Here is a 15,713-nt window from a genome sequence, read left to right as displayed (position 1 = left end):
GTGGGGGAGAAGGAGCCGGGGTGGGGAACCGATGAGGTGGGGCTTGAGGGGCACCCCTGACGGCGTGGAGGAGGGAGAGGTGGAGGGAAGCAGCAGGAGCAGAGGGAATTGGGAGGGCGGCGACGGCAGCAGGGATGCGGACGGGAATGGGCTAGGGTTTTTCTTGCGACGACAGAACGAGCAGGGAAAAATGATAAAACGAAATGAGAAAATCAGCCCAGTCCCTTGTGGCCACGTGGACGTCGCGAGATGGCGCTCCTTGCGCGACTGTTAATGGGTTGTATGGGGTGACATTTCTAAAAAAGAAAATAGGCAGCAGGCGCGCGTTGGGCCTGGCCCATCCAGCATTCCTCCACCGCAGGCCGCAGATATATAATGGTCATCCCACCCCCAACCTAGGGTTAGGGAGGAGAAAGGAGAGAGATTGTAGATCAGAGATGCGCCGGTCGCACCGCCGCCAGCCTTGTGCCGAGCTCCTCCGCCGTCGCCGCCTCGCCACCCAAGTGGTCCTCGTATGAGGATCGGGCCGTGTTCCAGTCGGGGCGAGGAAATAAGCAGCTCCAAAGTTTGGAGCTGCAATTTAGAATCGAGAAGTTCTTTTCGGAGCGGCAATCCGCAATCCAGTCGGGGGGAGGAAATAAGCAGCTCCAAAGTTTGGAGCTGCAATTTAGAATCGAGAAGCTCTTTTCGGAGCGGCAATCTGCAATCAAGCGGCTCCTTTCGGAGCGGCTGTCCGCAATCAAGCAGCTCATTTTCGAGCTGCAATCCGCAATCAAGCGGCTCCTTTCGGAGCTGCAGTCCGCTGTCAAGCGGCTCCTTTCCGTGCCGCCATCGACGCAATCAAGCGTCTCCGAATTCGACTAGATCTCTTATTTTCTAGAATAAGATCGACTACATCTCTTTTCGGTCTCCGAGTTGCCACGGTCTTCCAGGCTGAACCCAAGCCGCTATATATATCTGTCCAGGACGCCCCGGCAGTCATCAGATCTCGAAGCAGAACCGCAAGTCCCGAGCTCGGTTGACCTAGACGGGAGCCAAGGAGGTGAGTTCCTTGTCCTCTCCTTCCTCTGAATATCTTTCTTTGTTATAAGACATTCCGTCCTCTAAAACCAGGCATCAAAACTCAATCTTTCACACTGAATCAAAATTGCTTCTCTGAGCATACCAAAAATTTACTTTCGGTGCAGTAAAATGAAATAAAATAAAATAAAGCATGTATATCTTTTATAACTTAATCAGAAGCTGCATCTTTGCTTCCTTGAAAAAAGCTGCTAAAACTTGAATTATCTCAGGGGAGCCATGGAGTTGATTTCATTGTCCTTTCGTTTCAGCTAGGCCCATTCATAGTTGCTTCATTAAAACTTGAATTTTTTTACGGGAAAGTTATCAAGTTTGCATCTTCTGGACTACATTAAAATGGCATCTTGGGGCTGAATCAAAATTGTTTTTTCACAATTGCAATTATTTTGTGGAAAAAAGTATTTCAAGTTTGTATCTCCACATAAAAATTCGATCCATGAGAATATCAAAAGTGTGTTTTTGACTAGTGCGAAATCAACTCTGCTTTGTTCCCATGCCAAATGCAGAAAAACAACGGAGATGATAGAATCAGCACCTTGCCCAGTGACATTCTGGTCAACATTCTTGACCGACTTGATGTCCGTGAAGCTGTGAGAACCAGTATCCTCTCCAGACGGTGGAGTCAGCTCTCTTGCAAGCTCTCACGACTTATCATAAATGCTCAGCCTGATGGTGTGTCTAGCTCCAACATCTCTGATGGTGACTTGGTTCGGATCAATGCAGCTGTTGTTGAAGCGACAAAGAGCTTACTGACCCGCAGATATCCAGGCGAAGACACCATCAGCCTCCTGTCTACCACGTTCTACTTGAGAGGTGATGCCCCCATATCCATTGGACATGCTGTTGGCAGCGCCATGATGACACACAAGATTGAGAAAGCTGAATTCACAGTTTTGACAGTGAAGAATCGCCTATATTGCACTCTTGATGATGTGTTGAACTATGGGACACAGTTTGTGTCATTTTTTAATGAGTGTCTGAATGCATTTACTGGTTTGACGCGCCTCTACATGGAGAATTTGAGATTTGCTGAATCTGACTTCGTCTCCAACATCTTCGTCACTTGCAAGCGATTAAAATATTTAGGTTTTCTCAATTGCGACACAAAGAAGCATTTAACACTCCAGGTCAAACACGCTCAACTAAGTGAGCTCAGTATGGTCAACTGCTGTTTTTACAAAGTCGAACTCAAGTGGCTCCCAAGACTCACTCGGACAACGTTCACATGTTGGATGGCTTTTGAAGAACTACCACTGTCATTTGGTCATGTCCCTCTGCTTGAGTTTTTGAACCTCACAAATATCGGTCTTAGTCGGAACAAAATGGTCATGTTAAGTACATTACTTTGTGAGACACACATACAAGAACTGCAATTGGGGTTTAAATGCGAAAAGGTAAGTTGTGATGATTGCTTTGTACTGGCTTCACTTGTTCTCTACTCATCCTATTATGTGTTCTCTTTTTTAAAGATCCATCATATTATGTGTTTATTGTTGTTTGCAGATTTGGGTTCAACCAGAGTGTCTGAGCGAAAGGCTGGCTTCTGCGTTCCACAGACTAAGGATTGTCAGTCTAGTTAGCATTCCTGAAGGGTCTGATCTTACGTGGACAATTTTCATTTTGGAAGCTGCGCCATCACTTGAAGAGTTGTACATGTCGGTATGTTCTTCTTACCTAAATCCACTTGTTCCTTTTTATATGGGTTTCTCTGCTACATGACGATACTTAGAGCTTGTTCTATTCTTTTTTGTTTGACTTGCTCTATTACCCTTGCATGGTTGCACACACCTGTGGAGTACAGATGTCCTATGAGGGTCTAAACTAAGCTGTTCCTTTTACCTCTGTCCTATATATGGTTGGAGTGCAGGTAATTGATCATCCGTGTGAGATGATAATGGATAAGAAAAGGAGGACGGAACTCTTGCTTTGCGAAAAGAAGGGCGTCGAGTGGGAATCACCTAGATCAAATTTCAAGCACCGCCGCCTTGCCAAGCTCATCATCTTTTGCTTTGTAAATTGCATGGTGAGTTATGTCTGGCGTGTCATGAAAGCAGCGGTGAATCTGAAGGATGTGTACCTGTATGATAGACTGGCATGTAGCAAGTGTGAACACATGGCCATTTTTAAGCCTGGTAGGCTTCCACGGGCAAAGAAGAAGTTGAATGCGATGAAGAAGTTGTTGACCCAGGGCATCGAGTCAGCTCCCAGAATTCACCTGCTGACTGATTGTGAAATGGAAGCTGACCATGCTGCAAGGGTTAAAGACTTCTTATGTTCCTGAAGATAACTGAAGGCTTTTTAGGAAGTTCATGTAATAACACTCGGTTGGAGTACTCTATATGACTTGTCAGTTTCTTGTTTGATCTGCTTTTCTTTACTCAAAACCAGTTGGAAGTAGCAAAATAAGAATTACTCAATCCGGTTGTACCGTAAGTAAATTTTAGGACCAGGTTTGTATTTGGATATTCATGCTATGGTGTGTTATTGATGAGTGCATCAGTTGATACGGTCCTATGAGATCTGGCTGCTGAACTATACATGTGGTCAGCAAATGGAACCTGAAGCATTTGCAGTGAAGGCTCCAGACAAAGTAATGTGGATTTCTGTCGTTGTTTTTATAATATTTAAATTTGAATGAAGTTTTCTTTTGAGGGGTAAATTTAAATGAAGTTTTGTCGTGCCTCCTTGGAGCATCTCTAGCAAATGCCCATTACAGTGCGGGAAACTGCGGGAAAAAATCGGCCGGACCAAATACCGGGAAAAAATCGACCGGACCAGATAACTGTAAAACTTTTCTGGGCGGCCTGTAAAATGCCGGTGTATCTGCTATCTCTATTTCTAACGAAGCAGTTGGTAGTTTCGTTTCCAGGTTATTTTTTCGTCCCACCTCATGTTTTTCTTACCTACTCCCACCTCCGAGAAAGTCCCGTCCCACCCAAGAAAATCGAACCAAACCTGGTAGCGATGCCTCCAGGCAGTCCACGCGCACGCAAGAAAAACGGACAGAAAAAAAAACTACGAAAATAAACAAGCGAAAAAAAACGCCAAACGAATCGCACGGAGCGAACGAGCGAGGCCTCAGGGTGCCCTCGAGCCAGAACCACTCGCAGCAGATCCCTTCGCCGCTGCCCTCGCAGATCATCCCCCCCGCCGATCCATCCCTTCGCCGCCGCCGATCCCTGCGCGTGCGAGGACGATCCACTACAGGAGACGCCGCCGATCCCGTGGAGGACCCGTCGCCGATCCCCTTCAGGAGCCGACGCCGATCCCCTAAGCCGGCGCTGATCCCCGTTGAGGAGCCACCGACAAGATCACTGAGGTTTATTGGGGAGTGCTCATACGCGTGATGGAGAGAAGACAACACGCTTTGCTCCTCCTCCAAGCCTGCAAGTCTGCTTCTTTTCACCACAAGGTACGTGATTCTTATCCCCATGCCGCGTCCTCTTGCGCAAATGCAAATTGTGGTGATATCGTTGGATCTATCAGTTTTGTAGATCAATTCGCATCATATTGTGGTCAGAGTGCCATGTCCGCCCCGTAAGGCTTTGTTTGGTAGAAGTGGATTGGGAGGTTTGGGGAGGGGGGGATTTCAGAGGATTGGGTGAATCCCTTCCTTCCACCCAATCCCCTCAAAACCCCTTGAATCCCCAAAATTCCTCCATCCTCAATCCTCTTTGTATAGAAAGTGTTGTTTGGTAGACAGGTTTGCATATATTGATATAAAATGGTGCAGAACATCCAAAAATCCAATCTTTACAAACAAAACAACATCATAGCAGAAAAACTTGCTACAGGTAGAATCCACACACAAACTAAACATGCTGCTATAGAACTGTAGAAGCCTTGTGGTGATTGTCAAGCTCGTGCTAGGTGACGTCACTCTGGCAGCCATCGTGGGAACACTTTATCATTGCCGATGAGACAATATCATCCACTGCAAGGCAGCGGACAAAGCCTCCGATGTGCTCGCAAGTTAGGCACTATCCGCCGGGGAGCTCAGCAAGGCATGTGCCACAAGCTAAATGTCCATCGTTGCACTGCACAAAAGTCAAGATCATAGCAATATGTTAGTACTAATGCTGCCTTTCTCAGGTGAATGGAAAAAAGAATAGGTCTTGCATTTGCCTGTAAGACAGGAGGCGGTTACTTACCAAATCTTAGTTGAGGATGTAACCTGACTAACAAGGGGGATAATCACCATGACCTTTATAAACCAGAAAACACATACAACCACAATACAAAGGATCACCCAATAGCAGCAAGAGAATCGTATGGGAACTACAATCTTATTGGTAAACAGTTAGACATCTCCACAGTAAGGTAGTAGTACTGCATCTTCCTAACAACAACTGCTGACAAAATCCCAAAAATTTACAGAAACCATGAGGAACTGATGACAAAAAGATGACCAGAAGACTGAATCTTCATGTCTTGTCCAACAAAAGCAGTACATGCCCAACTTGGAGTAGGATACAGAACAAGCAACAAAATGTGTTAGATCTTATCCGTGAACTGATTAAGTGTTAGAATAAATACGAGGCACACAGTTGATCTACCGAGGACCAAGCAATCACACAAACTTGTTAGAATAAATATGAGGCACACAGTTGATCTACAGAGGACCAAGCAATCACACAAGCACGATACCGAGATTTGTTAACGAGGTTCACCATCGTGGCTACATCCCCGGGGCATGACTACGGGCACTCCTCCCCATGACACCGCTACAATACCGCATCCCGGCCGCCGGGGCGCCAGCACACGCCGTCGGCTCCCCCACGTGCTCGTGCTATTATGTTGGCATAGGTTACATTGTGTGTCTTCCCCCGATATATATGAGAGGCCTAGGATACAAGTGTCCTACTTGGACACGACTCCATATCCTGTCTACACACCGTACGACTCCAAGTTCAACTGTAAGCTAACTTGTACAATAATATTCGACACAACTCTAACATTAAAATTCAGGCAAAGGAAGACTCGGAACAGGCATCTAAGATGAAACATAATCATTCGAACTAGAAACAAATATCTGACTGACGGCGACGACTTGTACAATACAAGGTATAAAGAATGTTTACAAGCACAATTTCATCCAGCCAAACATGTCCAACTGAACGAGCATCTGACCCTAGGTATAAACAGAAATGATGCAAATAAAAATGAATATACACAAAGCTTTGGGATAATATATTTTTTCTAAGCTTGGTAGAATATTGCCAATACAATATCTACAGATTTTGGAGGCTGCTGCTACTGCCTAGGGTCGGCTAACTCTCCATACTTCTGTGTCCACATACTTACCTAACCTATCTATCATCGCATACAATCAATTTGCTTGCTTCAGAATTCCCATTTTAAAAACTGATAAACACCCAAAAAAACTGAGCTCATGGTTGCTACTACAGAACTCATCACAAGTCTTTCGAATTTCATACGAACAGTATCTCTGCATGTTAAATATGCAGCAATCGTCCAGGTTTATCTGAAACTCAGATCATCTTTGAAGAAAAAAGCCATGCTCGCATACAAAAAGTTCAGTGTGGCGTAGGATGGTGGAGCATCGGAGTCGGATTATTTTCATGCGACAGAACATAAATAGGCCAACCTATGTTCTAGTACTCCAGTTTACTCAACGAATTACCACATACTAATGTACACAGATGCACCAAAGTCTTCGTCGTTCACAACAATGGTATATCCACACCCCCAAAATTTACCAGGTTTCAATTGCCAACAAACCAGTAGTGCCAAAAGCATCTAGTAAGTACTATAAGATGGAGCATCTAAACTAGCACCTCTGGGAGAACATGACAGATTCTCATTTGGAAAATAATCATACTCTAAGATAGAGCATCTAAACTAGCACATCTGGGAGAACATGATGGATTCTCATTTAGAAAATAATCATACTCTTGAGATCATAATTCAAAGGCATAACCATGTCATTCTAACATTCTGAAGAAGCTATATGCAGACTGATAAAAGATACTCCCTCCGTCCCATAATGTAGGACGTTTTTTTGACACTAGTTTAGTGTCAAAAAATGTCTTACATTATGGGACCGAGGGAGTACAAATTAACAAAATACTAAGATTAGGAGATGCCACGGTGGAGATGGGGCGTCCAGGAGGGCGGCGACTCAAGCAAGGTTGGAGAATATGGACCATGTGGAGCCATGGGTAGGAGATGGCGTGCTTGGCAAGCTCGCCGAGTAGGACGAGGAGAACAGAGGTCTGGACCTCGCAGGAGGCGGCAGCCATGGTGGGTGAAGGTGAGAAACCCTAGGCGAGGGGAATGGAGGGAAAGGGGCGGCGGAGACGTACCTCTGGCGAGAAGGACCGGTTTGTTTGCTGGAGAAGGGACACCGACGTTGCGGCGGCGGCGGAGGCGGTGGCGGCTGCGGTGGCGTGCGGCCTCCTCCCACTCTTTTTCAGTTCGTCACCTCTTTTTCCCCTTCATTCCACGAGCCCCCGCTCGGGGCTTCGAAACCACCTACATCAGGGGGAATTCCGGGGATTGCAGGGGGTTCCCTTCCTCCAAACCCCGGCTACCAAACGATTACTCGGGGATTCGTGAGGTTTCTGAGCCTTGCGAGGATAATCCCCTGAAAACCTCCCCAAACCTCTCTTACCAAACGAGGCCTAATGGGCGGTCGCAGCAGCTATTGGTTCTCCTGTGCCATGTCCGCCCATGATACTGCAGGGGATCCACCGTCTGATGATGTTGCCGCCGTTGCGGCGCAGGCCGCAGATCGGAATTCTGCCTGATGGATTCAAACGGCAGATGCTACGGGGCAGCCAGATCGAGTCCCACCCTGAGGGCTCGACCTTCTTGGTCCACGGTTGTGGTCGGTGCGGAACTCAACCCCCCGAAGATGTGCGCAAGGTTGATACAACCGGGGCTGTAAGTGTGTTAGGATAAATTCTCACTCAGATTGCAATTACAACACTCATTAACCAAGATCTGATGGTGTGAGTTAGGAATAATTCGACTTACAACACTTTGTTTTTTTGCAGATCAAGCTTCATGCATGAATTTTTTTGTGTTCTTCGATGCAAGCATATTACATAAAGATACAAGCCAGCTACTAGCTAAAGGAATTTTGTTTGTCTTTGATACGGTTGACCTCTTAGAGGAAGTGTCCTTTAGGATAATTTGATTACGTTTCCACGAATATCCGGTAATTTCATCTCTTGTTTCACGAAGTGGGCTCTTCAATCTTCTCAAGCTGATATATTAGGTGTTGGTTTCTTCATCTCTAAAATCAACACTATCTAATAATAAATATCTCAAATATTTGCAGGTAGAATTAGTGCTTTCACAACACTCAGCGGGAGCTAAAGCTGTAGTTTTTCATGCGCATGTGCTAATCGCCTTGAGGAGAAAATTGTTGCTTGTGTTAGCATCAGGCAAGACTGGAGGTGGATTGATGCAACAACTAATCACGAAGGAGAACGCAAAGAGGTATCTTAATTACAGGTTGAAAAAATTGAGCAGGTTAACAATCTTAATTACCATATTCGCAAGTAGAATGCCCTACTTCTTGAAATCACCGAGTCAAAGCTAAAGTAGTGCAAACAAATGACGGAACGTGCTATAGATATCGGTGTATCATCTAATTGCTACTTTTCTTTTCTGCATAGAATAGTCACTACTCCCTCCGTCTAGGTGTGTAAGTCATCTTACGTTATGCACCGCGACCAAGGCGGAGAGGAAAACGAGAAAACTTAATGTCTTTTTGCTAATTAATAGCATTGCATGCAATGAACTAACCACTGCATGTCATGTTTGGTAGTCTCAAGTCATTGAAAGCATGCACGGCCCACATCTCTTATTGGTTGATATGTCACAATACAAGAAACGAGGAGAGAGTTAATGTACCGTGCCTAAGTGTTTTGGGATTATTTGATTTTCGTAAGGTGACTTGCACACCTAGACGGAGGGAGTATGTTTTTTTCAAGCATGCATATAGATTTATTTAACATTCTTGAAGTTCTTTTTAAAATGATACATGGTCTGCATAAACATGGGGTCACTTCATCTATTTTTTTTAAATCATAACGATTAACCTCGTGGTTTAGTTCCAAGTTACAATTTTGGATCTCGTGACGCTCAGACCCCGCCACCAAAATAATCTAGCTTGGTAGAGAAGTTCAGATTATTAACCTCGTGGTTTAGTTACATAGGTGATTATCCTCGTGGTTTAGTTACATAGGCAATGGAGATCCGGTCATCGTTGGTATTTAAGTTGCCACCTGACGAATCTGTTCTTATTTCTTATTAGGTACCTGAAAGGCTGAACCTGATCTTTGATGAACTAGAAGGCCAAGAGACCAAGGTATGCCCGTTCATAGCTTGATTCCTTACCATATAATTGCTGAAACATGCAGCAGACACATGATTAACCTTTGTACTTTATACTTCGCTGGAACATTTAGGACTCCAGTGGGCGACTCCTGAAATGAGTACTCCTGAAACTTTAACCAGTGGCCATGTTGATGGTATTTTTTGGGAACAGGGGAGGGCGTGTGTTATTGTTCAAACCAGGCGCCTGATTTTTTTCAATCTTTAGCCAGTGACCACATTGCTGCCCTAAGCGATGAACAGGGGAGGGCGTGTGTTATTGCAGTTAACTATGTGTCATCTGGTCTTCATAGTGATTGGTAGCTTCAAACCATAAGCCACCTCTGAATTCATATCGAAGGTAGTTCACCAAGATCTGCGGTTTTTATTTGCACTTTATAAGTTTAAGCGTTTTATGTTACTGCTTTAAATACCTAATTATGGTTTCATCTTCCCTTTTTGTTTTTAGTCATACGAGCTGGGCTTTTGTTGCTTGGATCTCCAGGTTGTGGGAAAACACTAACGACAATTTATTTTGAGATTGCCATATTCTTTCTACCTAATTTGTGTTCTGTATAAACTGTATAATGTTTCCTTTTCTGTAACTTTAGGGGCCTGATCAATTGAACAAGTATATTGGGGAGAGTGAATCAGAAGTAAGGAAAATATGAACTCGTGCAAGCACTAACTCATCATACATCCTTTTTTTCTGAGGTAAATTTTTTTGTTTAGCTGATTGCGTGTGTGGATTTATTCTTTCGGGAAGACTTGGTAGTTACTTTGTACAATTATGAATGTGTGGTACATCTGTCATGTGATTTATGAATATGCAACGCGTGGAATTAAATTGTTTGACCGTGCCTTCCTTGTTTAGGTAAAACTAAGTAGTTGTGGCAGCTTTGGATGAGAGAACCCAATTCCTGGTAAATTGGACATCATCAATGAGTTCGTCGAGTTTGATTGAACTCTCACACTTTGAACATCCTCTATTTAAAGCAAGGCCATCCCTGTCATAACAGGTACAGTAAAATGCCAACACATATATGATTGATGTTATGATAGTATACTTGACTTTGGGATGATGAGATCGACGGAAGCAACAGGAGCCCACGACTCATGGGGAGGGCGTGTAACAATGCTTTCCTACATTTGGTGGATTATTGCATTTGTATTTTTTATTGTTATCATCTAGAAGATTATATTCTGTATGAATGCTTTTAACAATGCTTCGTCATGCCGTCCCCGCCGATGCTGCTGTTCATGCCGTCCCCCCAGTGCCTAGCATCACCGGCAACAAGTTCAGCGCTGTCCGACAAGGTGCCCTGCAGGGACAACCTCCGTCGACCTGTCATCGAACTTCAGTATTCGTGCTTTGTTCTCTGAAACTGAATTCAGACCTTGAGTACTACTTTTATTTGAAAGAAAATATGTGCGTGATTCCATAACTTATGCCAAAATGCATAGCATAGCTTGGTATACACGAATTGCAATCTGAACATTTTTCTCTGTGTCGTCGTCCTGCTTTCTGGTTCTCTGTTATCTGTCATCTTATATCTCTGAATTGTTGTTGGCTGCATGCGCAGCTGCTTTAGGCAGGAGCAGTGACTAGCATTGACCAGGAGGAGCAAGAAGCAGCGACAGCTACCATTGCTGGCTGAGCTAGCTGCTAGGTTGCCTCTCTCTTTCCCTCATATATGTGGGTTTGCAACAGCCAAAAATACGCTTGCGATTCTTTGTTTTCACTAACAGTCCATATTTGGATGCCTTCTTTCTACCCAGCTTTGGTTACTTGCGACGGGTTGTGGGTTGCAAGTTAGAATAATCGGTACTGAAAACGGCTTCTGAATGTTAAAAAGCCAATGGGGTAGAAAGCTATAGAGATAACTAGGGGTTGGGACGCCACCTTGTGGCGCCTCATGAGAGGAAGCTGGGCGGTGCCAGGTTGGCAGCCGCCCATTCTAGTTCTTTTTTTACAATTTTGGTAACGCCGCAACATGACATGTTAGTGAGAAGTTGCACTATAAATTTTGGAGGTTTATGATGACGGAGGAGATATCATCTTTGCTCCTCCTATTCACAGGTTGAAGCTCTACTAGCAACGGATGTTTACGACGATGCAGGAGATGCCGTCTTTGCTTCTACTGTTCATCGGCTGATCCGTGAGATGCTTCGCAGTTGCCTATGTGTCCCTGATGTCATTGATCTTTGTCAGATAATATGTCTATCTATTTGTAAAGATTGATAGTCCACCTTACTATCTAGATATTTTCAGTCCTTTTCAAAGGAACCAAACCATTTGTAGTTGACAGTTTATACAAATACATACCCATGATTATTAAGATGACATGTACACATATTTTGTCTATCCAACAAGCAAATTTCCACGACAAGCAAACAATTCAAGCACCAAATAGTGCATGAACCACATCAGGAGGAGAGGAGAGGGACCAAACAGCGAGGTCACTTTCCTTTTATCTGCCGGCAACCATATCAGTCATTGTCGCCGTCGCCTCCTGCTGCCTCGACCACCATTGTGGATCAGCAGCGTCTTGCACTGCACTATCATATTCATGTATTTACTCTAATAAAGAGAATTTTCATCATACAAGGATGTGCTTCTGCAACTAACATGCATCTACAGAAGACCCTATATAGTATATGTGATCAAATTTATTCCTCTCCAATGTCCATAATTGCCATCTCCTCCCTATGTTCCTAACACTCTTAGTTTCTGATATGAACATGCTACTATACTAAGTGGTACTGTTTTAGAATGATAAAATAGACTGCTCTTGGTTGTTGTCTCACACACTGGAATCTATTACAGTATAACCAACATGAGCAAGCCATCATTGATTTACTACTTTTGTACTTCTGATCCCCCATTCTTTAACAAACTTGTAATTCTTCTTTCTTATATTGATCCAGATTATTTCATGGTGCCACTTAATTCATAGTACAGATTTTCTTTACATGGGATAAGAATAGAGACTAACCCTGATACAAATTGATGGTTAACTTGACTTAAGCTAGATCCTATTTTCTGAACCAAAGATAAGGTAAACAGTAGAAGTCACTCATAAATTATTTGACTAAGATCTGTTAATGGTATCCCCTAGTCCAAGGTTGTACCATCCTAAAAGATTTGATTATTGCAGCCAAACTCTAAATACAATTAGTGCCTGCATCTAGCACCTCCGGTTCCCTTGCTCCCATACATGTCATGGATAGCTCTCCATTGTACTGTATTGACACAAAATAATGAACATTCGATTAGCTTGAATCAAAATAAGAACAAGCAGATCTTGGTGCTTTATGTTAATCTGGTTCACACAGAAGTATCAATAGCCGGCAAATTTAGTATTGTGCTAATCACAATCGAATCAGGAAGAAGACAACAAAACAAAATTCACAACTAAAAGTATTAAGAAAAACTGGCCTAATTTAACTGATTAGAGTAGAATGCAAAAGGTTAAGAAACACCAAAATTATGCTTGATGTTATGGACGCCTGAAGGAATTGTCCCACATGGCGGAGAAGCCGCCGCCGACGTCCTTGTCATGGTCCAGCTGCTCACTGATCTTTCCAAGTCGGCCTCTGGTCCGCTATTAGGATCTTCACTCTCCATCTGGTCCTAAGGAATTTGCGGCAAGAGCATGTGGTGCAAGTGCAACTTGGCCGGCCGAGAAGTTAAGAGTCAGAGAATTATTATTGACCTGCCAGATGTGCACGGGGCCAGTGACGGAGGGCTCGAACCTGTCGAGGCAGATCCGGCTGGGTTGCCATGCAGCAGCGGGAGCAGCTCGTCCTGCTGACAAGCTCCTCAGCAGTGCTCTGCAGCGTCTTCACACACTCCTCCACACCCATCGACGTCACCATACTGCTCCGGCCGTGTTCGCCTGTCTTTGCCTCTAGTAGTCTTGCGCCCTTCATTTCCTTGCCCTTTCTTTTTTGAGTTCTGGCTTCGAATTTGTAAAGGAATCTGTTGTCTGAATCCGCCTCCAACTCGATCGCATTAGGATCTATTTGGTCTAGAACATAATGACTGGAGAATGAAAGATGAAAAGAATCCATCTCACCCGGCAGAGTCGAGGACGTCCTTGGAGATCTTTGTGGCACCCTTGTGCAGGTCTTCTCCAGGTGCCGTTCGATCCTTCCTAGTCGATCCTCCCAAACGCCTCCCATGACCCGGGAGAAAATCCGGCAGCGGCAGCGGCACTGCGCCTGCGCTTCATTTCCTTTGCCTGTTCATGGTCGTCGGTGAGAGGAGCGGAAGGGACACAGAGGATGGCCGATGTCATGGATCAATGAAATAATTACATAAAACTGAATTTTAGTGAACAAGAGAATCTTCGCCTGAGATTGAGGTAAGAAAATGGGATGAGTTCACCTTTGATCTATAATAGCACATTTAGGAATACCAAATTTCTTCTTCAATCATGCAAGTATCCAGGACAAAAATACTCCCAGCTCATTGGTGAGGAACCTTACTGAAGCTACTACATATAGGAAAATGATGATTTCAGGAGGGGAAATGACAGCAATAGCTATCAGGCATAGCTCACTGTATGATGTTGGTGCCATTTGCAGATTTGATACAGATGCAGCACTATATAAAGTCAGTTAACTGTACACTCAAATGCATCCCTACATGAAAACAAAAGCCAGCAAAGCAGACATTTTAGTAAACATGTTTCAGCTTTCTTTTCTTATTCGCATTCGCAAAGGATCAAATAGAACACAAGCAAAGCTAATAACCTCACAATCAAACAAAATATACACAATTTCATATATTTTTTGTTTCTTCATACTTTAATTCACCTCATGGATTCTTATTAATCTAAAATCATCTTGTTATGATTGTCTGGAACTAATTTTTTGAAGAATGAAATCACATGGCTTGTATAGACCACTCCTTCCCTGCCAGCCCTCTGGGATTTTCATCAAATACCTTGTAGGCATACAAAACCAAAATCTGCACAAGCAAAGGCTATAAGTGCTGGAAGCAGGGCACCGGAAAGAGAGAAAAAACCAAGAAGTGGTGAGGTTAATCTCTTTAGTTGTAAATGATGTAGCCCTCCTGTCCTTTGAATAAAGAAGATTTAACTGTCAAAAAAATACAGTGGGCAGTTTGCCATAATAGAATCTGCACTTCTATTAAGATAAAAATAAGCAGTCAAGCAGTACTTCAGAGCAATAGTACAATTAATCTGATGATGGAGTAAGAACATTGTCAGGCAAAGTAAAATTTCAGAGGATGTTCTGAAGATGAACAGCAGGGTACCCACTACAGAAAAATTCAGAGGATGTTCAGCCTGAAGATGAGAGGTTCACCTGGAATCGTGCGGTGTAGTGGCTCACCTCCTCATCTGCAGCGACGCCGCAACCCTCGTCGCTCTCCTCCGTGGCAGCGCCGCCCCTCCTCGTTCTCCGCGATAGCCTTGGGCTGCCTCGCTTTCACTATGGGCGCAACTTTCCTTCCTCTCCCCTGCGTGGCAGCTCGTCTTCCTCTCTTCCGCCACGGCGACTGCCGCCCGCCACCCTCTTGTCTGCGGTGCAGCGCGGGAGACGACCTTCTCCGCTCCTCCCTTGTCTACTTCTTCCCTTTGTCGCTGCCCCTACTCTGCAGCTCCACTCCATCATGGCTGGGTTGTGCTCGTCCTTCCGTGGCTTCCTCGGGACGAGAGCTCGCGGCGCCACTCACCTTCTAGCTCTTGCCGCCACCTTCCGTCGGTGGCCAGCGCCGGAGGAGCGATGGGGCAGTGGCGGTGGCGGCGGCAACCCTAGCTGGGGAGAGAGGAGGTTGCGTGTAGGAAGAAAGAAATTTCTGGGAGAGGAGGAGGCGCGTGCGTCGGGAGAGGAGGAGAGGAGAGGGCTTTCTTCGCGACGAAGCTTGCCAACGTGGACTCAATTCATTTGTCTCGTAGCTTGCCGACGTGTAACGCGCGAGCGACTGCCCTTGATGCACACCTTATTGTTTTTGACTAGGGGTTGGGGCGCCACCTTGTGGCGCCTCCTGAGAGGAAGCTAGGCGGTGCCAAATTGGCAACTGCCCATTCCAATTTCTTTTTTCTATCTTTGGTAATACATGGACATGGCATTTAAGTAAGAAGTTGCACTATAAATTTCAAAAGAGCTAAATAAATGACATTTAAATACAAGAAGATTAGGGCATCTGAAACACAAAACACTGGAAGGCATGATATAGAATCAGACAGAGGGAGAGAGGCCACACATACTCATGAAGTAATGAATTCAGCATTCAACTATGACATGAAGTGCTACAC

The 15,713-nt window shown here is 44.6% G+C and overlaps 1 protein-coding gene and 2 long non-coding RNA genes across 13 annotated transcripts; 2 read left to right on the top strand and 1 right to left on the bottom strand.

Moving 5' to 3' along the window:
- The first annotated feature begins 420 nt into the window (after window positions 1-420).
- LOC119307670 lies at window positions 421-3,614 on the top strand. Its single transcript, XM_037583734.1, has 4 exons — window positions 421-1,042; window positions 1,548-2,474; window positions 2,584-2,739; window positions 2,948-3,614. Exons 2-4 carry the CDS (start codon window positions 1,581-1,583, stop codon window positions 3,359-3,361), a joined length of 1,464 nt encoding a protein of 487 aa, XP_037439631.1. The 5' UTR covers window positions 421-1,042; window positions 1,548-1,580; the 3' UTR covers window positions 3,362-3,614.
- Window positions 3,615-4,115: 501 nt separating this feature from the next.
- On the top strand, window positions 4,116-11,778 carry LOC119307669. Of its 11 annotated transcripts, XR_005149430.1 has the most exons (9): window positions 4,116-4,492; window positions 7,827-7,986; window positions 8,100-8,263; window positions 8,387-8,547; window positions 9,368-9,421; window positions 9,522-9,787; window positions 9,896-9,931; window positions 10,038-10,140; window positions 10,301-11,778. It is a non-coding gene; the product is annotated as an uncharacterized LOC119307669 (long non-coding RNA). The 11 variants fall into 11 exon arrangements; XR_005149432.1 differs by lacking the exon at window positions 7,827-7,986 and having other exon boundaries at window positions 4,119-4,492; XR_005149440.1 differs by lacking the exons at window positions 7,827-7,986; window positions 8,100-8,263 and having other exon boundaries at window positions 4,121-4,492; window positions 10,301-10,787; window positions 11,010-11,778.
- A 1,373-nt stretch (window positions 11,779-13,151) lies between these two features.
- Window positions 13,152-15,075, bottom strand: LOC119307668. The gene is made up of 3 exons (XR_005149428.1): window positions 14,761-15,075; window positions 13,506-13,670; window positions 13,152-13,415 (listed from the first exon to the last, which is right to left on the bottom strand). It is a non-coding gene; the product is annotated as an uncharacterized LOC119307668 (long non-coding RNA).
- Window positions 15,076-15,713: the final 638 nt, after the last annotated feature.

This window comes from Triticum dicoccoides, chromosome 5B, assembly GCF_002162155.2.
Source record: "Triticum dicoccoides isolate Atlit2015 ecotype Zavitan chromosome 5B, WEW_v2.0, whole genome shotgun sequence".
In the NCBI taxonomy this organism is placed as follows: Eukaryota; Viridiplantae; Streptophyta; class Magnoliopsida; order Poales; family Poaceae; genus Triticum; species Triticum dicoccoides.
The sequence above is the reverse complement of the archived record's forward strand: the minus strand, read 5'-3'. Positions and strand labels throughout refer to the sequence as shown.